This window comes from Notolepis coatsorum (assembly GCF_963971535.1).
Source record: "Notolepis coatsorum genome assembly, chromosome: 1".
Lineage (NCBI taxonomy): Eukaryota > Metazoa > Chordata > Actinopteri > Aulopiformes > Paralepididae > Notolepis > Notolepis coatsorum.
The window spans coordinates 92,133,014-92,160,227 of record NC_140165.1 but is presented as its reverse complement, the minus strand read 5'-3'; the positions used below and the strand labels follow the sequence as shown (position 1 = coordinate 92,160,227).

The 27,214-nt window shown below is 40.9% G+C and overlaps 1 protein-coding gene across 1 annotated transcript in view; it reads right to left on the bottom strand.

Annotated features, from left to right (window-relative positions):
* The window catches only part of LOC311242081 (uncharacterized protein), a 69,290-nt gene that overhangs the window by 28,067 nt on the left and 14,009 nt on the right, over positions 1-27,214 (bottom strand). The window contains exons 7-12 of the mRNA XM_084331032.1: positions 24,427-24,564; positions 20,154-20,272; positions 15,194-15,229; positions 12,786-12,972; positions 8,166-8,333; positions 1,026-1,139 (exon numbers count right to left, since the gene is read on the bottom strand). Of these exons, the coding sequence (XP_084187158.1) occupies positions 1,026-1,139; positions 8,166-8,333; positions 12,786-12,972; positions 15,194-15,229; positions 20,154-20,272; positions 24,427-24,564 (762 nt within the window). The remainder of the gene's footprint in view (positions 1-1,025; positions 1,140-8,165; positions 8,334-12,785; positions 12,973-15,193; positions 15,230-20,153; positions 20,273-24,426; positions 24,565-27,214) is intronic.

Here is a 27,214-nt window from a genome sequence, read left to right as displayed (position 1 = left end):
AGGTAGGTCATGTGGAGGAGACAACTATCCTTAACACTTTCGATGCCGGCCGTGTTTTCCTTTTTACCCCCTTGAATGCCGCCACCCACTTCAATGTTAGCGTTAAAAACGCATAATCTATGTTTTAAATTATGGCTATGTGTCTAATCTGCCCGTCGCTTATCAATGACTTGTTTGCAGTCAACATTGTCGAAACGGATTGTTTTTTTTTAATCGGTTCATATCCTTTTTATAGCATTTCAGATCGCTAATAAAATAAAATAAATGACAATTCGCGTCGTCGGCACTCAAAGTGTTAACTATCCTTAACCCTCGTGTCTGATGAGGACCAAATGGTCCTTTGGGATTCTTATTTTTTTGATAACTTTGCAGTGGTTATGTTTGTAGCCAATATATGTGGCAAAGGCGTGAATATTTGTATTATCTTGGATTCTTAAAAAAATAAAATAAAAAAATGTTTACTCTACTTTCATTTACCCTGTAAAGTTAAAAGTTACACTCTTACCATTAACACATTCTGCGCCACGCAGTATGCCCAATACCACTCTCTGCCAGTGCTGTAACCCTCTATGGAGTGGATCACCTTCTTTGCAGGGCTATAACTTTTGAAATATTATAGCTATATCGACATTACTATGGCCCATTCAACATCGGGTATCTATCGTTCCGGATGTGGGAACGTTATATTTTCCCATTCATACATTGTCGTGTTAGTACCGTCGTGAATATAAGTATGTTTTTAGAGTGTATAGCAGTCATTCCTAGAATGCGCGTTATAGACCCTGACGCGTATTATATATAATCGATTGTGTTTCGTTCCTATACACGCTATATTAAAAAATTCAAATGCATATGATCACTATACATTATGCTCCATCATGCGTGAAGGAAAGGGGGGGGGGGGGGTCGTTTATGATTCCTTGATTGTCACTAACGGCTTTCTTTAGTACGACACCATACGTTGATCGGATAGATTGCAATGAAATAAATGGACAAAGCTGGAATTAACGTTAGATTCCTCTTACCTGTGGCCGATCGACAGTGACAACCTCTTTCAAGTTAAAAGAATCCAGGTCGAATGGGTAGGCATCAGAAGGAAGGTCATCATCTGAGACATCATCTGTTGCAAAACACGTGTCCTGGGTGAAGAGAAGATATTATAATTGATTATAGTTATAATATGTTTCAAGATCAACCAATTAACATCAACAAGTGTTGTAAGAGGGAAGAACAGGGAAGATAAATGTCTTTGTTTTGTGCAGGTAACATGAAAAGAGTAGTAGGAGAGTAAAACTCAGGTTTGATTCTTTATCATGAGGTTTTAATGACGCATGCCCTTTATAGAAAGGTAGGTCATGTGGAGGAGACAACTATCCTTAACACTTTCGATGCCGGCCGTGTTTTCCTTTTTACCCCCTTGAATGCCGCCACCCACTTCAATGTTAGCGTTAAAAACGCATAATCTATGTTTTAAATTATGGCTATGTGTCTAATCTGCCCGTTGCTTATCAATGACTTGTTTGCAGTCAACATTGTCAAAACGGATTTTTTTTAAAAAAATCGGTTCATATCCTTTTTATAGCATTTCGAAAAGCTATCGTTCTCTAGACAATTTTCAGAAAATTGAAAGATTCCCCCATAAACGGCATTTATTGGAATATTCTCGAATACACTAGACACGTTGTCATTTGTCGGCCTATTTATGAATAGTTTTCAAATAAACGCTAGATTATCGATAGTATATGTGTACTTATGCACGCTATAGAAGCGGGCTGAAAAATCTATTCTCTCATTTCCTCAACATCACACACACATCCACACATACGGGACACGCTGTTATCTCAGTGAATACAGCTCTGATTATCCTAAAACTGGTAACATAGACTCCTTACCTTCGATCAGATGTTCTCCAAAAAGATTATTCCAATTCCTGATCGCCATTCCAAAAATCGATCGCGTTTATTGATTGATTATTGGCTGCTGTAAATATATACTCCACGCTGCTTTCCAACTCGCGATCACTTCCCTCATCATCAGATCCCTCGCCAGCATAATGGGGCCAGTTGGCTCCCCCCACAGGGATCCACCAGTATAATCGAAAGGCCTGCAGTTACACAGGGATAGACGATAGGGGGCGGTATTTTCCCATCTGAGCTCCTAGAGGGTCTGCTGTACCAACGGGAGACTCGGTTGATGAAATATGAATTCAGATCGCTAATATAAAAAAAAAGGACAATTCGCGGCGTCGGCACTCAAAGTGTTAACAACTATCCTTAACCCTTGTGTCTGATGAGGACCAAATGGTCCTTTGGGATTCTTATTTTTTTGATAACTTTGCAGTGGTTATGTTTGTAGCCAATATATGTGGCAAAGGTGTGAATATTTTTATTATCGTGGATTCTTTAAAATAAAAAATAAATTTTACTCCACTTTCATTTACCCTGTAAAGTTAAAAGTTACACTCTTACCATTAACACATTCTGCGCCACACAGTATGCCCAATACCACTCTGCCAGTGCTGTAACCCTCTATGGAGTAGATCACCTTCTTTGCAGGGCTATAACTTTTTAAATATTATAGCTATATCGACATTACTATGGCCCATTCAACATCGGGTATCTATCGTTCCGGATGTGGGAAACATTATATTTTCCCATTCATACATTGTCGTGTTAGTACCGTCGTGAATATAAGTATGTTTTTAGACTGTATAGCAGTAATTCCTAGAATGCGTGTTATAGGCCCCGACGCGTATTATACATACGGTAATCGATTGGCGTTTCGTTCCTATACACGCTATATTAAAAAATTCAAATGCATATGATCGCTATACATTATGCTCCATCATGCATGAAGGAAAGGGGGGGGGGGGGGGGGGGGGTCGTTTATGATTCCTTGATTGTCACTAACGGCTTTCTTTAGTACGACACCATACGTTGATCGGATAGATTGCAATGAAATAAATGGACAATCAAGCTGGAATTAACGTTAGATTCCTCTTACCTGTGGCCGATGAGTCTGGTGAAAAAAATCTGTCCATCTGCTATATCCATTTTCCATTTGTATGACGCAATAAACGCCGAAAGTATATTGATTCTTGGGTCTCGAAAGCGATCCCATGCACTCGAGTGTGTATCTTGATCCACATTACAAGATAGCTCTGCCGGAGCTTTTCCCCCGATGCACAGAGTGCCACATCCGGTTTAGAGTGGAGTGCAACTCGCCCGAAATCCACAAGGCGGCGGTATTGAGGCGTTGAAATATCAGACAGGGTCCAGCTGGCTCCCGGAGCCTTCCTGGATGAATTATGAATGCCAATAGCGAATAAAGGAAATAACGATCATAAAAACGAGTAAACTCGTTGTTGCCGTTATTCGATTGGCGGGCAATAACGAGTAAACTCGTTTTTGGCGCAAGATGTGTTAACGGTCTAAATGGCAAGACCACCCGCATTTCATTGTATACTCGTATGCCGTGACAAATAAAACTCTTGACTTGACTTGAATGGTCATCTTCAAATACGCCATAAAAAGATTAGGGATGCCCGATCGATCGGTCAGCGATCGGTATCGGCCGATATTCACAAAACTAGCTGGATCGGGTATCAAAATAAGAAATAACAATTCAGTACATTTATATCTATGTGCTAATTTGTTACATTTAGTTTCACTAAGTTAGGAAAGTAATGTTTTAAGTCAAGCCTGATGTTGCCTTGCACAAAAGAATGATCCTAGTCTCTTCCACACAGTGAGGCATACAGTCTATTAATTGAACAATGGGTATCGGCCGATATGGCTCATAGAAGATCGGTGATCGGTATCGGTGGCAAAAAACGTGATCGGGGCATCCCTAAAAAATATTATATGTTGAAATAATTGTCCACCTTTTCTTTCATAACTCTTTTATTCAACTTCAGCCCTCAATTTTAACCCTTTAAATATATTGAAAATATTTTAATTTGTGTGTGTTTTTTTAACAATAATTTGTGATGCCATCACAAACACTGGGTTCAAATTCTAAAATGAATTCAATATTTGGTGGTTATGATCAGGGCTGAATATAAATGAAAGATTTATAAAAAAAAAAAAAATATGGAAAATGATTTCAACATATAATATCTTTATGGCGTTTTTGAAGAGGACCATTTAGTCCCTTAACTCATTCACGGCCAACCACGTATATACGTGTTTGCTCGCCAACCGATATATACGTTTTTGGATCGTTGTTTCTTTCATTCGATTTTTTTTTCATTTCAGGGACACAGACCTCAGGGTTACCATAGGAAATCATTCTGAGATTCCAAAAGTGCAATACTGGCCGCATCCTGCTAGGTGGCAGTATCGCCCACCCTTTTTTCCCACCGGGTGTTACATTTAATTCGCTCCGGGCGCTGAATTTAGACGGAGCCAAGTAAATCGCTTCATCCGACCACTTCGAAACGCATCTAGCACACTCAATCCAAATTATGTGCGGGACCAGATGGACATCAATACTGGAAATCGCGATCAGACAATAGACCTATCTCAAACCCTGCCCTCTTTTCTTGATCCTCCAATCACAACTGTCACTTACCTCGGACAAACAAAGTTTGTTTGTCCGAGGTAAGTGACAGTTGTGATTGGAGGATCAAGAAAAGAGGGCAGGGTTTGAGATAGGTCTATTGTCTGATCGCGATCACCTACATTTTGAACTGGGGATATCACTTATGTTCCAGTACTGACCGGTTGCTTCCGCCTAGGAGTGGATCACAACATAGCAATCGGTGGAAGATTTGGTGCCTCAGAGCTATTCTTTCCTGTATGGTAGCCATGCCCAATATACACGAGTAATTGCGATCGCCATGGGATGGACTGGGATTTATTCATTTTGGAGTACCTTCTGACTGAGGTAAGGTCTATCTTAGGTAACCTGCTGGTATTTTTTCTACCCAAAACATGCTTCTGTACCGATCACAGTGTCGTATTTTACCGGACCTAAAACATGCTTTTGGTAACAATCGCAGTTTCGAGTAAATTTTTTTTTCTTCTGAAGACATGTATGGTATATACCTTTGATTTGGAAGTATTTGGGGTTTCAGGCAAGCAACCAGAACGATTTGGGCATAATGCATATAACGCATCATATCTTGCGATCTATGAAAAAAGACTGGATTATTTTGGAAAGGGGCAATAACGCTGGTGTCATTGAGTAACGATGGGAAAAGAGCATGGCGGTCAATGAGGTAAGAGTGTTGTAACACTTTAGTTTTCAGACACAAGGGTTAATATGCTGATATATACTTTAACTGGTTGATTAGATATTATAAAGAAATTAGATTTTCTTTTTTTATTAAAACATTCTGGGAACTAAATGTCCTCAGGTGATGAAAACAAGTTGAGGGGATATTGGTCAGACCCCACAAGGTAAAGGAGCTATTTCAGGGTTAGGGCTTAGGGCATGCAGTTGTTATGATGCTGGTTTTCAGTCTTGTTCACATTACAACACTGGTTATTAAAACTGCTTCAGTCTGGTTCACACTACAACACTGGTTATTAAAACTGCTTCACTCTGGTTCACACTACAACACTGGTTATTAAAACTGCTTCACTCTGGTTCACACTACAACACTGGTTATTAAAACTGCTTCAGTCTGGTTCACACTACAACACTGGTTATTAAAACTGCTTCACTCTGGTTCACACTACAACACTGGTTATTAAAACTGCTTCAGTCTGGTTCACACTACAACACTGGTTATTAAAACTGCTTCACCCTGGTTCACACTACAACACTGGTTATTAAAACTGCTTCAGTCTGGTTCACATTATTTACAACACAGGTTTAAAACTGTTAAAACAGAAACTGTTCCTCTCAGGGACACAATTTTCTCAACTTCTGACATCAAACAGATTTAGCAAGTAATCCACTGTATTATACCACTCCTATCAAACCGTACTTTTACAGTCGATTTTCCAATGGGAGGTGGAGGTACAGCACATCCTCAAATTGTACTTGTGGAGAGTTGAGGACCAAAACAAATGGAAATGCAGGTACATTTGAACTGCACATGTGCTATATATATACACCCCAATCTTTCCTAGGATGTGATGACGGAAAAAATTAAGCAGCTTGCTGGATACCTCCACAGGGATGTATATACAGACGCTTTGAGACCAGAGGAATCTTTTCATAGTTCTTTTTGCTTTTTGTAGGAGTTGCTGTGGCAACGACCAGGACTCATGGATGACTGACCAACCTCATGTTGAAGTTAAAACACCTATGCATAAAATAATTCCCAGTGAATCTCTTAGTTCAATCAATACTGTGCTGTCAGAACAGTCATGTATGTAGGTTAAGTATTTAAAGTTCACTATTGTCCATTTTAGTAATCATCTTGTTATCAACCAGGAAATGCTTAGTTATACGTTGATCAATCTAGTGATCTATGCATGAAAACAATTACTTTTTTCAGCAAATCTCTTAGTTACAACAATAATGTATAAGTTAAGCAGTGTTGTTTTGTTTATAGGTTAAAGTAAAGTTATTTCCAATGTTCACTATTTGGACAAACTGGAATGCAGCCAAGCTTTCTCACTACAGCCACTGTCCATCTCCAGGGGAAGCGTGGCCGCCGGCCGGCTTATGTCACTTCAGCATTCCTATTGGTTCCTCTCTAGCGGTGGTGTCAGAGAGGAGGAGCCTCGGGGCGCCAGGGTGGCACAGCACGGCCGTCACGGGTTTGACTCCCAGACCCGGCGACCATTGCCGAATGTCTTTCCACATCTATCCTCCCATACTTCCTCTCTGCCGGACTTGTCCAAAAAACTAATAAATCTACCAAAAACATAATAAAAAATAAATAAATAAAAGAGAGGAGGAGCCTTGCTAAACTCCATGCCATCATGGACAACCCCTCCCACCCACTACACACAGACTTCATTCCGACAACCATCACACTTTATAACGCATCATTGTGCCTCACTGCATCACTGAGCACAGGGTCGGTGACAGTACAGTCTGGCATAATCTTCCTGGACTTTTACTTTTAAATCGACATTTTACACATATTACTGTATATTTTTGACTACCTAAATTTTTTTTTATTATTATCTTTTCACCCCTCCTTTTTCCGATTTTTCGCCCGACTACCTAAATGTTTAACGTTTACTGTGAGCGATCTGTAGTGCTGAATTTCCCTCAGGATAAAGTATTTCTATTCTATTCTATTCCATTGGTGGTGTGAATATAAACACAAAAAAGCTCTTGAAGGTATGTAGTTCTTGGGGCAGCTCCTCAGTGGGGAGCTCCCCTCAGGGATTCCCCAGAACGGTTTGATCCGAAAGCGCCTTATCTACGACACTAAGTATTTTTTTTTGTTTTTTTTACCTTCTCTTTCTCCTATTTTTCTCTGATTTTCTCCCCGTCCCAATTAGTCGTTGTGCCAATTCCCCCCCCCCTCCCCTACCTGGCTGCTGTATGCATGTTCTCCGACGAGTCGGTACAAGGGTGTCCTGATGTCGAACGCACGCTTCCTCCGAGACGTGCGCTGTCAAGCCAGTGACGCTCTTTTCACTTGGCAGCGAGGACTCTCATTGGTGAAGTGTAACGCGTGGGAGGGCACGCTATCTCCACCAAGTCCTGCCCCGCTGAGCAAGCGCCGAGACCTGACCTGTAGGCGTCGCTGTCCACAACGCCAGATTCCCACCCGCCAGCTTCCCCACCCCCTAATACTGCCAATTGTATTAGTATGAACGACCAGCCAAGCTGGTAGCAACGCCGAGAGCTGGGCTCGAACCCAGCATCTCCTGCGTTTGTGACGAGCGCAATCTCCGCTACGCCACCTGACCGCCCTACGACACTGTAAGTCTGACCTGAAATCCATATCATGGCATATTATCATTATTTACCTCAGTAATGATAAAATAAACAATAATTCATTTTTAAAACACCAGCGCACAAATACCACATTCTCCTTCATGTTGGCCCTCTGGCAACATGTTTGGAATGTTTATCTGTCAACAAATTAATTTGTTAAATTAAATTAAAGGGCCACTCAATTAAACAGCCTATGCACTGGAGGAATGCATTTACCTAATATACGTACAAAATGAGCAAAATTATGTCTGAAAGAGATTCATGATGTTGGTAATCCATCTCCTTCTTTTGGCACCACACACATTGTTTACCTCTCTGTCTTCTTCCTCTCCTCTCCTTCTCTTGACTGTGGGGCTCTCGTCACGCCTGCCCCTTCGAGAGCTAGAGGAGGTTCCAGAGGACTTTGTTCTCCCGGAGGTGGACGGAGGTGGAGACTGGAGCTCCTTCTCTGAGGGGGCCCTGCTGCTAATGCCGGGGTACTGGGGGTGGGGTTGAGAGGGGAGGAAAGGCAGAGGAGGTGAGGATGAAAGGAGAGGGTATAGGGTAACATGGTACTGTAGGTGAGGATGAGAGGAGAGGGTATAGGGCAGGGGTGGGCAATTATTTTTCCCAGGGGGCCGAATGAGCAACTGAAAATATGTTGGGGGGCCGGGCCAAAATTCCAAACTCAATTATGCATAATATACATTTTATTTCTATATAAAAAGCAGTAAATGGCATTGTTTTGACCCCTGGTAAGAGTGTATGTTATTATTTGGCAATTAAAAGGTGAGGTTAGCTTTCAAAAATATCATTTATTCAAATAGAATTTATTTCCAAAATGATAAACAAAATGTGAAACATTAATAACATAGGGCATTTTGAGTTTCATATACTATTGAAACAAGGATTTTCTTAGCTTTCTAAAGACATCACATCATCTTATAGCAAAAATAAACAAGACATGTCACTGAACTGTGTAAAGAAAAGTGTCCCAATTTTGTAGCCTTTTTTACTTTACATGCCTATATTAAACATTTAATGTTTTCAGAACTGTGCAAAAAAAAGAAAAAAATATATCAAGTGTCCCATTTCACTTGTTATATTTCCACATTTTAGTGTTCTTCAGTTCTTTTTTTTTCATTCAGTGTGAGAAATCCAGTCTCTGTTGAGCTTTAACAAGTCCATCAAAGTCAGGTTGCATGTCTGAGGTGGAGATGCTAAGCACAGCTGCCAGATGTTAATCAGTGAGAGAGGATCTGTACCTGGACTTGGTAAACGTCATGACTGAGAATGTCTGTTCACATATGTAGGTGGATCCAAAGAGAACCAACATCTTCTGAGCATGTCTCCTAAGCGTATATTGTGCGTGTGAACGTTGACAAGAAGAAAAAAAAAGTAAAAAAAAAAAAAGTAAAAAAAAAAAAAAAAAAATAATTATCATGTAATCTTTCGCGGGCCGTACAATGCCCAGGTCTGGTATAGGGTAACATGGTAGGTGAGGATGAGATGAGAGGGTAACATGGTAGGTGATGTTCAAGAGTTCCATTCCATATTTCCAGACTGGTTGTTACGTACCGCCCGGGCTCCGGTTCAAGCTCCAGCTCCGTTCTGAACCCTCTGAACCTTGGTGCTCTCTGGCGAATCAGCCGGCGTTTACACCCATTTAAGCAGAACCAACATTCCACCGTCTCGTCATCAACTCAGGCGGAGGTAAAAATAATGCGTGGAGAAGCGAGCCTCAACGTGCGAGCGCACACACAAAAGCACACTATACGTTTGAAATGAATCCTTCCAGCAAAGTAGGCTTCTATTATTGGAATTACTGTTTTAATGGGTATCATAGTAGTAAGTCCTACTGTAGAACATGACATATTAGCATGACATCTGATTTATTAATGCCAATACTAAAAATTAGGGACAAACGCAATTGGCACAAGTGTAAATGATGGATTAGTCACTCAGTTAACAACTGAGCGATTAGCTCAGCTGGTAAGTCTGCTGACAGTGGATCCTATAGTCACAGGTTCAAATCTCTTGCTTCCCAAAGTTTTTTCTTTTAACATCGTTAATTAATTTATCCACTCTGGTTGGATGGTGTATTGTACTCTTGTGCTGTATAATGACAATACATTTGAATCGAATCTCATTTAGAAATAGAGTGGATGGTGCAATGCCAACACCTCCGAAGCTGTCTGCCACTGTCGTGCCCATAGGCAGCGTAGCGATTTCAAAATGAGATTCGATTCAAATGTATTGTCATTATACAGCACAAGTACAATACACCATCCAACCAGAGTGGATAAATTAATTAACGACGTTAAAAAAAAAAATTTGGGAAGCAAGAGATTTTAACCCGTGACCATAGGATCCACAGCCAGCAGACTTACCAGCTGAGCTAATCGCTCAGTTGTTAACTGTGAGTGACTAATCCATCATTTACACTTGTGCCAATTGCGTTTGTCCCAAATGTTTTGTATTGGCATTAATAAATTAGATGTCATGCTAATATGTCATGTTCTACAGTAGGTGTAACTGAGGGGTACAATTCCCTGACTGTATTATAAGTATGGTATCATTAAACCACTACTGTCTTATCTACATTACTACTGGCCATACAGTACACAGGTATCTTAGATGAACACTTCCCACAATGACACGGTTCCACACAAAACTGGGTTTAAGAGTATTTATTAGCAGCAATGATAGTATATATAACAATACTTTACGTAGGGTGCGCTTATAAGGCAAAGGAATGTGCGTAAGCAAATCAATAACGTATGTCCATTCTCATATTACGCAGGAGATAATAAATACAACCTGAATCTTAGGAATTATATCTATGGTACTCTAGTAAGGCAGCGGGAGATACTGGTAGGGTCCCTCCGGTTGTAGGCCAGCAAGGGGAGAGGATTTGTCGGTAGTAGAGTCTGGGTCAACGATGAATAGAGAGACTCCAAGTACAGGAGACGGTGCAATAATCTCTTGATCCGCAGACGAATAACAGCTGTTCTCCGTGGCATGCAGCTCCGCATGGAAGAAAGCTAGCCAGCCTCAGGCTTCTGAGAGGCGGGCTCGACGTTGCTCCTCACAGGGTAAATCCCACACAATTGTGGGTGTAGGCGATTCTCCGCTCCATCAATTACAGGACCAAAGCAAATATAATCCAGCCGAAAAGGGCTATGTAGTCGTCGGGTAGATTATCCAGTGTACATGTCCACACGGTCCTCGTCTAGGGCTCCTCGGGTGAAAGCGCCAGGGTAAGCAGCCCAGCCTGGATAAGCACACTAGCTGATACGAGGAAACGTTGGTGATGCTGGTCACTGTAGAACGGTAGCCGCACGATACACTATACATAAATAGACTATTACTGAATTAATAGAATAGGTCGAACTCGACGGTACAGAGTTAAACTCTGATACTTCAGTTATTAATTCGCACGCGGTCTCAATGCTCTATTTGGGGCCAAAACAGGCCATACTTCACCGCACGTTGTATCGTGGGTGAGGCTTCAACTTATTGGGTAACTTAACTTCTGTATTCACCTGCGCCGTATTTATACGTTAGGTGAACAAACTAGTACCAGCCCTATTCCTGTCTCGTATCCTTGCGCAGAGCCGTTCATGCCCAGGCATGTCTTTGGCGGTGACTTTGAACCAGACCTTGGGGGTATGGCAATGGCGCCTAGGGGACCGCTGTCCAATAGGAGAACGAAATATTATGGTCTGTACTGGGTTAAAGGGATATTCCGTGTATATGTACAAGGAATACACAAGGGATATCAAACGATATACAAATATTATGCAATATATATCAAGTAGTAAATATATATATTCGGTTTAATCTGATCCTTCGTAACAGTAGGACTTACTACTTTGATACCCATTAAAACAGTAATTAGAATAATAGAAGCCTACTTTGCTGGAACGATTCATTTCAAACGTATACAGTGCGTGTGCGTGTGTGCTTTTGTGTGTGCGCTCGCGCGTTGAGGCTCCTAAGCCTTTCTCCACGCATTTCTGGAGCATTTCTAAATCCACTATGGTTGGATGGTGTATTGTACTTGTGCTGTATCAAAACAATACATTTAAATCTAATCTCGTTTTGAGAGCAGTCGCAAATCACTTCCTGTTGAATCGGTTGAGTGCAATGCCGACTCGCTACTTTGCCCGTTTACTCATCTTGACAGCCTAGAATATGACACGCCCACTGATGATGTCACGGTTCGCGAGGAAAAACCAACTATTTTCTGGTACCAGCTGAGCACCGATTTGTCACGTTCTGAACCAATTAATCCAGGTCTGAACGCGCCAGCCGGTGCAAGATTACGTTTCGGCACCGGCTCCAGCATGGAGCCTGGCCGGTCTAAAAGGGCTATCTGTGGCTTTTGGGTATGTTGTGTGTAGAGCTGGTGGCAGAGCTCTGATTCTTTGTGCTGTTAGTTAGTAGAAATATATTTTGTGTTACCCATTATTGCATATTCTTGTTTTAGTCTAACCTTTGTATATTTGTTTGTCTGTCTGAATGAAGAGGATCAGACGTGCATCACCACTGATAATGGATCAAATGTTGTCAAAGCTGTGGAACTGAATCAATCAAGGCTTCAGTGCTTTGGAGCGTTCCTAGATGGTTGTGTGAAAAAAAAATTCTGGCGGTATTCAGGTTAGTAATGCTCCATCACATGTTTTAAATCTATTACAAGATGAATATTAAACTGAAGCTTGAATTTAAAGCAACCCAACAGACGTTTAATGCAAGTATCATTTCATGCAAGCCGCATTTTACAATAAACCTCTGTTGGGCTGCTTAAAAAAAAGTTTAATAAAAAGAAAAGGTCTGAATACAAACTCTTCTCCTGCTTAGATTGATTTGATTGAGTTCTGGTGTTTGCCTGCCATGTTTCTTTCCCTAAATGTCCTGTAACCCTGATAAGAGAGAAAATGCAGTCTCACCTCTGCACTCTTGTTCTTGTTCTTGTTCTGTTGAGCCAGTCTGTACTTGCGAATGGTCTTCTCCAAGGCTATCAGGGCTGGTTCCATACGAGACTTCAGCGTGTTGTACAACGTCAGTGAGGGAGAGTATTGAGCAGGTATCTCATACACAGGTTCCGCTGCCGACGCACTTCTTATCGCATTTACGCTGAAATGACACGAGAATCACAAGTTGTCGTTTTGGAATGTGCCATGTTTGGGACCAATTCATTTTAAATTAAATTAATTCAAAATTAAAAACAGAAATGATAGCACATCCATTCTCATGCACTTGATAGGTTGAAGAAGTGAAAGAAAATCTATTTCCTGAATTCACTGAATGTAAAGTGATTTGATGCCTTTGCTGATGTAGGATGGATGTAAGTTTCATTAACAATTTTACTAATAACAAACACTTACGACTCAGGAGTTTATCACCATGAGATGTTAGCACTCAAAATATAAAATACTGCAAGAGGGAATAAACTTGGGTGCATTTAGGTCTAGGGGACCTAAAACAGGGGGAAAACAGGAACGTTGTATTTTCGAATGATTTAATTTGCATGTCCAAGTTAAATGGCAACAGCGTTTTAGCTGGCATATTCGTTTTCCTAGCAGCAATGCTCCAAGGGGGTTTTCGTTCTCAAAGTCACTTGGAACGGTGGGGGCTAAACGGCTATTTAGGGCTAAACGGTGTATTCAAATAGCCTAACAAATAAAAGGTAATATGTCTCGGAACATAACATTGCTCAAGACGTAAACGATGCTGTAAAAGATAGCCACTTATACGTTATTCTGAGGTGATAATTCATCTGGATAACCAAGGCACAGATTTTGTCGAGGCAGGTAGCATTATGTCGGGAACATTTATATCTATAGACTGGTGTATCTTTCGTCCACGAAAAATGGAGCCTCTAATAAATATTATTGCTCGAGATGTAAAATACGCCGTAAAAGATAGCCACTTAAACGTTATTCTGAGACGATAATTCATCGGTATCTGGATAACCAAGGCACGGATTTTGTCAAGGCATGTAGCGTTATGTCGGGAAAATTGATATCTATAGACTGGTGTATTTTTCGTCCACGGAAAATGGAGCCTCTAATAAATATTATTGCTCGAGATGTAAAATACGCCGTAAAAGATAGCCACTTAAACGTTATTCTGAGACGATAATTCATCGGTATCTGGATAACCAAGGCACGGATTTTGTCAAGGCATGTAGCGTTATGTCGGGAAAATTGATATCTAAAGACTGGTGTATTTTTCGTCCACGGAAAATGGAGCCTCTAATAAATATTATTGCTCGAGATGTAAAAAGACGCCGTAAAAGATAGCCACTTATACTTGCCCTGATGCCTGGCAGTGTAAAAAGGTCATGGTGCAAGATGAGGGTATATATGCCCTCTGTTATATTTGCCCTATAAATATATATATATGCGGTAAATATTATATAAATGAAAACATTATTATTATTATCATTATCATTATCATTATCATTATTATTATTATCATAAAAATATATATTTAATTAGACTGAAGCATTTCATACTTTTTTTTAAATGGCTAGGCTATTTAAACACAAATAGTTATGGACATCGTAATTTTATTCTCCGCTTATTTAACACATTCCTGGTCAACCACGTATATATATGTTATTGGGACCCAGCGGTTGACGGCCAAAAGCATATATATATGTTTTCCCCTTGTGTAACCGCAGCCTTAGATACAAGTGTTCTAAGAAGTAGAACGCCGTCTCCCAGTGCTGAACAGCTTTGGTGAGGATGTCTTAATATTCGAGGGTATAGTGGTTTAACTGGGATTATGTTGCTAGGAAACAGCTTGGATCCACGCTTATTTCCTGTTAGCAACTGATGTTAGCAACTGATGTCGGCAACTGATGTTAGCAACTGATGTTAGCAACTGATGGTAGCAACTGATGGTAGCAACTGATGGTAGCAACTGATGTCAGCAACTGATGTTAGCAACTGATGTCAGCAACTGATGTCAGCAAACCACTGCAACAGCAAATTAACTTGGTCCATTTAGAATGCTTACATTGTCAAGTTGAAACCATCTATAATGGATGTTTCCAAGACTAATTGATTTCTGTACATTCTTTTTTTTTGTTAAATAATGTTGTGATGTAGCCTACGGTCATGTTGTCCCTGTGAGCCATGTGTGAGGTCTCGTCTTCACTGCTTCTCAAGGTGCCACTATGTGTTTGCACCACTGGCAGATTACAGTACATTCGTAGTATTTGGTGAATAACATGTTTCTTCCCTCTCTGTATTCATCACCACTAATTAGTTACGAAGCAACCAATTAATACACCAGTTAATCTAAGTTAATATCAACCAAGATCATTATCCAAATAAGTCATTCTTACCCTCGGAATTGTCCGATTGTCCGCTGAAGGTCAAATCTGAGGGGGATCAAATAAGTTCATTAGATAGATGAAAGAAAAGAAAATAATTTCCATCAGTGTACCTGCTAGGGCTGGGCGATATGTATAACAATCTTTTTTATTTTTAATTTTTTTAAACAACAGATGTATGTTTATTTTGCAGCAATTCTTTGTCGTTGCCGCCATCCCCTCACACTCCAGTTCTCAGGCTGCAGCTGGTTTGAAAGCGAAAGTAAACCGGCTTCTCTGCTGGCTGTGGCTCCAGGGGAGTTGAACAGTTCTGGCCCTGCTAGTTTTTTTCTCCCATCCCAATGTTAGTCGTATGCCAATTCCCAATCCCTTCCTGGTCGCTGCGCACTTACCCCCCACAGTCAGATCATCTGGGAGAGTGGAGGCTATCACGTGCTTCCTCTGACACACGTCCAGCCAATCAACCGCTTCTTTTCACCTGGCAGCGCGGATCCTCCCCGAGAGGGCGTAGCGTGTGGAAGGATCACACTATCCCACTCAGGTCCTATCCGCGCTTAGCAGGCTCCCCGACCGAACTGTAGGAGTCGCTGTTTACAACGACCCGGACCCACCCCGCCAGCTTCTCCCACCCTCTAATACAGCCAATTGTATTAGTGTGAACGGCCAGCCAAGCTGGTGACAACCCCGGAGCTGTGAGCTGGATTCGAACAGGCGAATCCAGCTCACAGCTTCGGGGTTGGTGACGAACGCAATCTCCGCTACGCCACCTAACCACCTGCTAGTTTCTTTTCTATCTTTTGACGCTTTTTTGGTGGACAAACCACCGCACATGTGCACCGTGACTCGTGACTGGAGTCTAGCTCTGCTAGCACACATAGCCTACTGTGTACAGACGGTTTCAAACTGTATTTTAAATTAGAAAGCAAACAAAATAAATGGACAAGAGAAAAATAAATCTCAATTTGGTCAGTATTGTCATTTGGACAAGCAAAGCCATTACTTTAAGTTGCAGGCAAGACTGACAAGTCTGTCCACTGTCTCTGGTTTTATAACTGCCCTGTTGCAGGTCACAAAAAAAAAAAAAAAATCAATACACCCCCCCCCCCCCCCCCCCCCCGGTGTTATTCCCCAGTTATTCCGATGTAAACTCCGCCCCATTGTATATATATATTTTTTTTTTTAACATTCTTTTTGCCTGCTTTTCGATTTAGTTTTGTTTTTAGTTTTAGTTTTTTGTTGTTTGTTCCTGGTCAATTTCAGTCCTGTCCGTGTCTCGTCATGTCTCATAAAAGCAAAAAAAATAATCATGGTGATATGTTAATATTGATAAACAACCTTTGCTTCTCTGTACCACCTATGTTTCACCAATAAAAGATATATATAAAATACATACCTAAGTAAATGGAATATTGCTCCACTTCTACAAGGTCCTTGCATGTTCTTGGTATCTAGGGACATCTATGGACCTCAGTGAATGTATTCCCAGTGTCAGAAATAGTGTCTATTACTAGGCTTGCTTAAATTGTGATAGTAGATTTCATTATCTGTTTGCACGCCTGGCGATAGTAAATCCAAATTGAAATCGGGCATTTGAAAGATAAGATTTGGCACAATCCATAAATGTGCGAATTGGCTATAATAAGGTAATTTATAAGCCTGCTATTCTATAATAATATTTCAAATTGCATTGGTCCGGATGGGAGAATTCAGTACTGTATCTACAAAACCTTGTTTAATCATCTTCCCTTTATTCATTTTTTGTACACATGATCTCAAGAGGGTACTGAACGAGCTCAGTGGCAGTTTTTCATATCTGGTCATTTTTTGCATGGTGTTATTCACGGTCAAAGATGCAAAGAAAAATCATAATTCATATTCTCCTTTGTTTCATCACAATTTACTCAAGCCTAGTAACAGACACAATATTTCTGACACTGGGAATACATTCCATGATCCATAGATGTCCCTAGATACCAAGAACATGCAAATAGACCTTGTAGAAGTGGTATATAGACAGACACAGACAGAAAGGTATATAGACAGGCTGGACGGTATGGTCTAAAATGTATATCAATGGTATAATTTGAAGCATAGACGGTAACGGTATACATCACCGTATATTAATTTATCTTAAAATGTCTATATAAATGCTTCTGAAGGGGTAAATATCTGGCAGCTATTACTGTAATCTTGTATTACTAGGACATTTCACATAATACAGAGGTATTTAAGAACATCTATTGTGCAAAACTGCAATAGTTACTTCCAGGGGAGGAAACTAACTTTTTGGCTTACCAGCCAACTGGCGAGTATCTGATTTTTTTTACCAGACAAACTGATTTTTTACCAGCCAAAAAAAATCGCTAATTGTGATAATTACTTCTTTGTATGTCTTCGTCTAAATTGATTTTCAATCATAGTAATAATCACACCGTGTCTCTACTCTTTTAAAATATTTATTAGCATAAAACATTAATAACAGTCTCTACTCTTCACAATATTAGCATAACACATATTAACATGAAAGAGGGATCTATTCTGGACTGGGTTGGGCTGAACTGGGCAGTGAAAGATGCTGGGTTGGACTGGGTTGGGCAGTGAAAGAAAAAAACCGAAGTATGTTGTGAAGTGTATAGATAGATAGATAGATGTGAAATGTATAGATGTAGCAGTACTGTCTATCTGTATGTCGTGTATGTCATATGTTATGATGAATTGAAAATGGGGGACCCTGATGTAAACAAGACGAAAGTCTTTCTCTGGTCTGCATCCCCTTAACAATTGTGTGTATTGAGCCGTACTGTATTGTACCCATTCTGCAATCTGTTAATAAAGTTTTCAATCAGTCAATCAAGTTAACTTTGAACCTCGGTTGTCAAGCCACGTCAATGTTGTGTATGCATCCGAGTGTTCACTGTGCCTTTAAGACGGCACGGTGGCCTTACGACAGTGCTGTGAGCCTGTGAAGTACCGTCAAGTGTTGTGGTAACGTCAGTTGGGTTGGTCTGCTGTTGTGCACTGGTTGAGCTAGCCCCTTTCGTGACTGCGATGTGCAAGCCAGGGGCTTTTGAGCATGAAATAAAATGTCTAACCTTACGTCGTAGTCCGGTGCGCAATAGACTAACATACACCTCTGTAATTTAAATGTGTCCTTGCCTTGGACTCGAGAGTTGTACTAGGGTTGGATGCAGTTCCCCGTTGCTCAGTCTGTCTGTTTTCCATCTTCTGTGTTTAACGTTATCTGTTTGCGAGTGCTTCCTTGACTGATGGCCAGTACCACGGGACTTTTATTCAACATTCTATATTTCCGCGGGTTGGCCAGTACTGCAGGAACTTTTATTAAACATTATATATGTCCGCGGGTTGGCCAGTATTGCGGGAACTTTTATTAAACATTATATATGTCCGCGGGTTGGCCAGTACTGCAGCAACTTTTATTAAACATTATATATGTCCGCGGGTTGGCCAGTACTGCGGGAACTTTTATTAAACATTATATATGTCCGCGGGTCTTGTGCAGTGCTCTCGTGGCACTGTCAACTCGCCAGACTGGCGAGTGGTCTTCATGAATCACTCGCCAAACGTAAAAAATACTCGCATTTGGCGAGTAAAGTGGCCTAATTTCCTCCCCTGGTTACTTCCATCTCTTTATTTAATTTTTTTATTATCCTCTTTTTCTCACCTGATTTTCTTTTTTTTTTATCCACTTTTTCTCCTTATTTTCTATTTTTCTCCCATCCCAATTTCGCCTCGCCAATTCTCCCTTCAATTCTCCCCTCCCCTGTCTCGAACGTTGCTAGACTATGCCTCCCACTGGTCGGCTGCAGTGAGGACCAAGCCTTGCATCACGTGTCCCCTCCGGTACATGAGGAGGCAGCTGTGATCTCTCAGTGGCGAGGAGTAACACGTGGGAGGCTCACGCTGCCCCCGATACTTCCCGATTCTGCTGTACAGGCGCACCAACCGACTTGTAGGAGTCGCTGTCCACAACGTCCAATCCCCACCCACCGGCTTTCCCACCCCTAACACTGCCAATTGTGTTAGTATGAACGACCGGCCAAGCCGGTAGCAACGCCGAGAGCTGGGCTCGATACCAGCATCTCCTGCTTTCGCTGAGCAGGCGCCCAGACCTGACCTGTAGGTGTCGCTGTCCACAACGCCAGATTACCACCCACGACTTCCCTCCCGCTAACTCAGCCAAACAAGTTAGTATGACGATCGGCCCAAGCCGCAGCCCAAGTTACTTCCATCTCTGAAAAACACTTTTTTCATGAAATACAATAAAATCAAGCGGCACAAAGTGAAAATAAAAACGACTGCAGGACAGGAGGTTTCTTTCCCTCAAACAACTCAAACACAATAAAACTCCAACATAACTTAACTTTAGTGTACATGTTTGACAACGTAGAGAGAGCGTGATGTAATAGGTTTGAGTTTGAGGTTTGAGCGTCCTAATTTGCCGTAGTTGATGATGTCACACCAGGATGTCATTGTCAACACACACAGAGTTGGAAACGAGAGCAGCCCGATGGATAAAGCAATATAAAGAAACGAATAGCCAATAAATGTGAAGTTATCTTTGAACCTCTGTTGTCAAGCCTCGTCAAACCCCCCCCCCCCCCCCTTTCCTCACTAATGGAACTGGTGCCGTGGAGTCACGTTAGCCCGTTGCTGAGGTAAAGCAAGTCTCCTCTCAGCCTCCTTAGCCAAATTGAAATGCCCAAACTATATGGCAAGGTCCATGAGCAAGTGGAGAAAAACTCAGTACAATTAAACACTATGACCACTGCAAACGTCGAGTGAATCATCAAGTAACGTTAACGTCATTGCTACTGCTGTGACTAGCTGCTCTAGTCTACCGGTCACAAGGTATGAAGGTATAGTCAAAATCCATACCGTAGCGCAAATTCATACCGTTTATACCGTCCACCCCTACACAGACAGAAAGGTATAGACAGACACAGACACCAACCTGCCCACACCAACGAGCTTCTCCACTTTTGAGGTGAAGCAGGTAGCAGAATACGCGTCGGTCCAGTGTCGGTCAATCAGCTCAATAACATCAGCAACATTGTTCATCTCAAAGTAGACCTGAAATGGAATGAAACATTTACCTTTATTATTATTATTTATCCTTTTTTTTTTTATCAACATCCATGAAGCAAGTAAATCAACAGTGGCCATGTATTCTACTTAAAGTATGAGTTCATTTTAAAATGAAACCTCTGCCATTATCTACTCACTCCCATGTCAGTTAAACTCTATTTCAGTTATTGTATCCTCATAACACATGAGTTAGCTTGCATAGCTCCATCTTAGCCATCTCTTAAACTATAGGGGACTGCATTAACACATTCTGCACCACGCAGTTTGCCCATCTATACCACTCTCTGCCAGTGCTGTAACCCTATGGAGTGGCTCACCTTCTTTGCAGGGCTATAACTTTTTAAATATTATAGCTATATCGACATTACTATGGCCCATTCAACATCGGGTATCTATCGTTCCGGATGTGGGAACGTTATATTTTTCCATTCATACATTGTCGTGTTAGTAACGTCGTGAATATAAGTATGTTTTTAGAGTGTATAGCAGTAATTCCTAGAACGCGCGTTATAGGCCCTGACGCGTATTATACATAATCGTTGGCGTTTCGTTCATATACACGCTATATTAAAAAATTCAAATGCATACGATTGCTATACATTATGCTCCATGATGCATGAAGGAAAGGGGGGGGGGGGGTCATTTATGATTCCTTGATTGTCACTAACGGCTTTCTTTAGTACAACACCATAGGGCTGGGCGATAAAACGATAAAGATAAATATCGCAATAAATTATTTCCTCGAAATAATAAATTAAACGTGGTCGCAAAGTTTCGATATATCGATTTTCCAAGTTTGGATATCAGGCTCAGCACACTCATTTCATTATGATCCAGTGGTGGTAGGCTGCCGCTGCCCCCTGGTGGAATATAATAATCTATGCACTGGGGTCTTTAGAAGAAGATGCGCGGACTGATGACAACATCAACTCGAGACAAGACATTCAGTTTTGGTGGTTTGAAATCACGCGGCATAATCACAAGAGAAAACATTCATTCAGACTGTGTTGGAACAGTTGGATATAACAAAATGGATTTATATGGATTATGGACTTGGACACATTCATGGAGAATTCAAGCCGGGACCACAACGCTTCTCAAAGGGTTGGCTCGACACGCGACGGCTCTCCAACTCGTCTCGTAGTGACCGCAGCAAAACAAGTAAGTCTATTAATAGCCCGTCCGTCGGCGCCGGGCATAAGAAGTTAATTAAACTCGACAGAAATGTATATCGACGATAATTATCGATATCAAGTTATATGAAAATAATTTTATAGCGATAAAGTTTTTGGCCATATCGCCCCCCAGCCCTACAACACCATACGTTGATCGGATAGATTGCAATGAAATAAATGGACAATCGAGCTGGAATTAACGTTAGATTCCTCTGGTGAAAAGAAAATTCCAATTATTTGATGTCGATCTGCTATATCCATTTTCCGTTTGTATGACGCAATAAACGCCAAAAGCATATTGATTCTTGCGTCTCGAAAGCGATCCCATGCACTCGAGTGGTTATCTTGATCCACGTTACAAGATATCTCTGCCGGAGGATTTTCCCCGATGCAAAGAGCGCCACATCCGGTTTAGAGTAGAGTGCAACTCGCTCCGAAATCCAACAGGCGGCGGTATTGAGGCGTTGAAATATCAGACAGGGTCGAGCTGGCTCCCGGAGCCTTCCTGGATGAATTATGAATGCCAATAGCGAATAAAGGAAATAACGATCATAAAAACGAGTAAACTCATTGTTGGCGCTATTCGATTGGCGGGCAATAACGAGTAAACTCGTTTTTGGCACAAGATGTGTTAAGTATGGCTGCATGTTTGATGTCATTTAGTCCTCCTAATCTGCCCCACAATGCAAAGCATCAAACACATCTTCTTTTGTTGTTAGCTAGCATTAGCACTAACATTAGCTACCAAATATTTGAGCCAATGTCGGCTACAAAATGTTGCAGCTAATGCTAGCACCTGTTAACACATTCAGCGCCAGAACCGGGATAAATCGGGTTAACTCGCCCTCGCTTGAGTGCCAAACCCGAGAAAAGTCGGGTTTTAATCTTTATTTCTTTTATTTGCTATATCCATTCATAATTCATCCATCCAGCCTGATGTTATCATTGGGAATGGCTCTGAGATCGCAAACGGCCAATACCGCCACCTAACGCCTTGCGGCCACTATTGCACTACATTTGAAACGATGTGGTTTGTTTTCTGGGCCAAGCTGCGGAGTGGGGGCAAGGCAAGCGCTTATAGGGATGGCATTGACGAGGGTCCCCGCCCCCCCGTTCATGTGCAATGTTAGTAAGCGTTGGACACACGATCGTGATCAGTATTTGGAATGGCGATCAGATAATTGGATTATTCTTTTTGCAGTACATCATAGACAAGGTAAGGACTATGTTATCAATCTTGCGTTGGTCCGATACATTTTTCCCTGCGATCGCAGCGCGTGTCTGTAATGTACTGTGTAATGTATGCCGTTGGTGGCGATCGAGGCATAGAAAAACGACCTCCCCCCCAGGCACCCTTTCTTGCATGCATGATGAAACATAATACCGATAATCTAGCGTTGATTTCAGATTGATTATTGATCCAGGCGAGAAATGGCACGATTTATAATGAAATGCAGTAAAACACTGTTTGTCGTCTTTTCCTAGGATTACACAGAATCACTCTAAAACTATACTCATATTCACCACGGTATAAAACGGAAATGTATGGATGAAAACAGTATCTGTTTTTTGCATGTTGACCGTCACTGACAATCGACAATGTTATTAGATCCATAGCTATAATATTTAATATGGTTTTAGCACTGTAAACACCGGAATTTATCCCCATTGAACAGAGTGCTGGCACACAACGGCCCAACGCTCATAGCGACCCCTGGCGCTGAAAGTGTTAAAGAGTACCACATTTGTATGCTATTTGTATGCAAAATGTTGCACATTTTGACTTTTCAAAATAAACGTCTTCATGATAAAAAAAAACTACATAATTAACAAAGTTATTATAGGACATATTCCATGATTAAGGCATCTTCTTAAATGATTGATACAGTAGCCGTGTAATTTCTATGGGCCATCTGGTAAAATGCAGCCTATTGAGGCTACGTTTAGACGGAGAGAGTCTGAACAGAAACCGCAAAAGTCGTCTTGCGGTCTCACTTTTAATTTTGCGTTTAGACTAGTGTTTTGGGATGGAATTCTGCGTGCAGACGAGGCTGAAAGACTCGAGACGACGGAGCCCCGCTGTCACACGATTGGCGCAGATGTCACATGACCAGAAACGTCAGTGGCCAATCAGATCGCCTCAGGTCGTTGAGACAACCAGACGTGCTGTGAAGACCCGCCCTACTCTGCCTCTGATTCGCAGACTGTGGGTGGGGGAATGTGATTGGACCAAAGCAGAGTCACTCACAGACAGTGGGTCCAGTCACTAATAGTTGTGATAGCCGCGGGACAGATTCTTGTGTATTTAAAAGTACTGCCAATGTAGCCTTCAGGTGATCACCATGGATAGAATCAGACATGCTTTGTTTACGCTTCTAGGCTACTGGCGCATGCCTGTGATGTAAGCAGTACGCGCGACGAGAGCCTTGACAACCCTTTCGTCATCGTTTTATGCAGTTTGACAGTTTAGATGATAGCGCAAAGGTTTATCGTTTCTAGGAATTCCACCCTGGAAGGTGGTCTCACTTTTTTGCGGTTTCACCCCGTAAAAACGCTGTTGCTGTATAAACAAAAAGGCACATCCGAAAAAATATTTTTGCGGATTCACCTGCTAGCGTTTCCGTCTAAACAGGGCCTGAGTTTGGTGACCCCATGACCCGACCCATCCTCTGGCACCACAATCAACCCAAACCTTCTATTTTAAAATGAGTGCATCTCGAATAGCTTTTATTTGAATCTTTTAAAATTTGCCGTGCACATTCATGACCCCTAGTGGAAGAGTGCAAGTGAGCGCACTGGGTGATCACACAGGCTTAATCTTTTGTAACTTTAGGCAGAATTTTACTTTCAGTTTACAAAAATATAACTGCATTATCTGGCTATATAAGGACAGAATTAACACCACAACTTCAGTGAGTGAGGGTGTGTCTGTGTCTGTGTGTGTATGTATGTATGTGTCTGCACCCTGTCAGCGAGCGGCAGGTAGTTCTTGCAAGGCTTGGCGTTCGTCACAATTTTCAAGAGTTGTCTGCAAGTGTCAAAACTCCACTTCCTCAGGTCCACGATCAGCAACCTTTCTGCCAGATGTTGTTCTAAATATACCTAGAATAAAAGGTAACAATTATTATCATTATGATTATAAATAATACCACATACTACTTTACTACTACTATCATCATTATCATCATCAATTATTATTAATATTGGTACACAGATTCCACTTTTTACTGACCACACAATATACAATGTATAGGTGATTAAACTGGGTATAAAATATATAAATGAGTACTCCTAAATGAGTGTAGTTCTAATCAGATGGATGTACAGAGTTGTAATATGAATATGTACAGTGATACAGGTATTAAGTCAATATGGCAGTAGTCATACTGGCCAGCAGCGTAACTAGTAAGAGTATGTAAGGGATATGTACAGATAATAGATATAGTATCTACAGATGTGGATATATATATATATACAGTAAGAATAAATATATATATACATACATACAAACGCACACACGCTATATACAGCATTATTGTGCATGCCATCATACAGAGTTATATGGGTTATATGCAGGTGTATAAGTAAGTATATACCTTATTCAGCATATAATCATTCTATATTCAGACGGATATGGATATATATATATATATATATATATATATACGGTAAATATAAAATACTAATACTATAAGTATACATAGTAACAAAATGAGTGCTGTGGTTGACAATTTTTTACTGTTACTTTATTTATATTTGTAGTGTAAAACAATATTTATCTTTTCACAGATACACGTTTTTAAGAATTTAACTAATCAAATGCCATGTCCCCAATTTATCTTGTAATGGAACTGACAGCAAACATAATTTTATGATCAGAAAATACCATTGCCCTAGTACTTGTAAGTACTTGGTATGTGTAACAGTGATCGATAGAGTATTTTAACCTGGTATTGGGTAGGAAGTCCCATTTAAAAAAAGTCCCATCCCTTAGATATTGTGTAATCATTTTGTTGTTTGTTTTTCTGTTATTTTTAAGTAGCACTACAATCAGTGTAGGGCAGTATATACTGTATAGAGGCTTACCGTAAGTAGCCCGACCACATTTCCACATTTGATTTAGATCAGATTAAATTAGGGTTGGTGGCATTGGTTTCAGGGGCAGCTGCTATTGTTGTCAAAAAGATGTAATTTGGTCAACTCCGTTTCTGCAGTCAGTTCTGTAGAACCTGACATCTGCAGGATGGTATGCTATAAGTAACGTTTAGCAAAGATCTTGTCATATCGACTGAAAAACGGAAAAGATTACTGTGTAGATCGTTGTTGGGATTTTAAGAATTGTTTTGATTAAAGTAAGATTATTCAATATAGATGTTTCTGATATTTTTCCCAGCCCTAGGTATCAGTGCACCACAAATTAGTATAGATGTCTGTGGTATGGGACAGGGATGAGCTAGAAGGGAACTGAATGCAGCCTAGTTCTACTCTGGTCACACACCAACAACAGAGGGACATATTTAATGTAGTTCATGGTTTGAGTTATGCACAGAAATGTAAGTGCTTATTGAATTTGCATCATTGCATCAAGTAATGCATAATCCAGTTAACCTGTTAAACCCTATTTTCTGAAAATCCACCTAAAAATAGAAGAATTTTCACATCAGCCGGCTCCAGCTTCGACAGTGGCTGGTGTGAGCAGGGTAGTGTAGTTTTATGAAATTTCCATCCATCGAAAGCCCTGGGTCTCCTCTGTCTTAGGACTAATGATTTCATGATGGCGTCATTTCCTCACGTCTAAACGATCCGGTTTCCGATGCAATGCACAGAGAATTCTTGTTACAACCCAGCCTGGATGTCTTGCCTTAACCCCCGGAGCCCTATTTTCTGAAAATCCGCCTAAAATACATACCTAAGTAAATGGAAGATTGTTCCACTTCTACAAGATGCATTTGCATGTTCTTGGTATTAGAAATATTGTGTCTGTTACTAGGCTTGAGTAAATTGTGATGAAACAAAGGAGAATATAAATTATTTTTCTTTGCATATTTGACAGTGAATCCATGCAAAAAATTACCAGACATGAAAAAGTGAGCTCATTCAGCACCCTCTTGAGATCATGTGTACAAAAAATCTAAGCAAATTAATAAAGGGAAGATGATTAAACAGAATGTTTTGTAGATACAGTACTGAATTCTGCCATCCGGACACATGCAATTTGAAATATTATTATAGAATACCAGGCCTATAAATTACCTTATAGCCAACTTGCACATCTATGGATCGGGCCAAATCTCCTCTTTCAAATGCCAGAGTTCAATTTGGATTTAGTATATCCAGGCGTGCAGCAAGAATGAAATCTACTGTATGTACAGTTCCATTATTATAATGGATATGGCTCGGATTACAACGCGGATTGTTGCTAAATGTTCACAGAAGGTAGACACACTAACTGCGCTCCAATCTATGCCAATGGCGTTCAGCTTTGTGATAGATAATCCCAAAAAAATGCATACACGTCATTTGCTTGCAGGAAGCTAGAATCGGCTAGGTAATGTCGTTTTTCGAAATTTCAACGCTCATTGAGAGCTCTGGATGGCCGCTCGTCATTAACTAATAAATTGACAATGCGCCACGATGCACCTACACTACTTAGATTTTTCTATAATCGGGTAACAAAAGAAGTTGTGGATGTTGACAGAGTTTAATGTCCAGGCTGCAACTGATGTTTTGTAAGGTTTATTGTCCAAAGAAA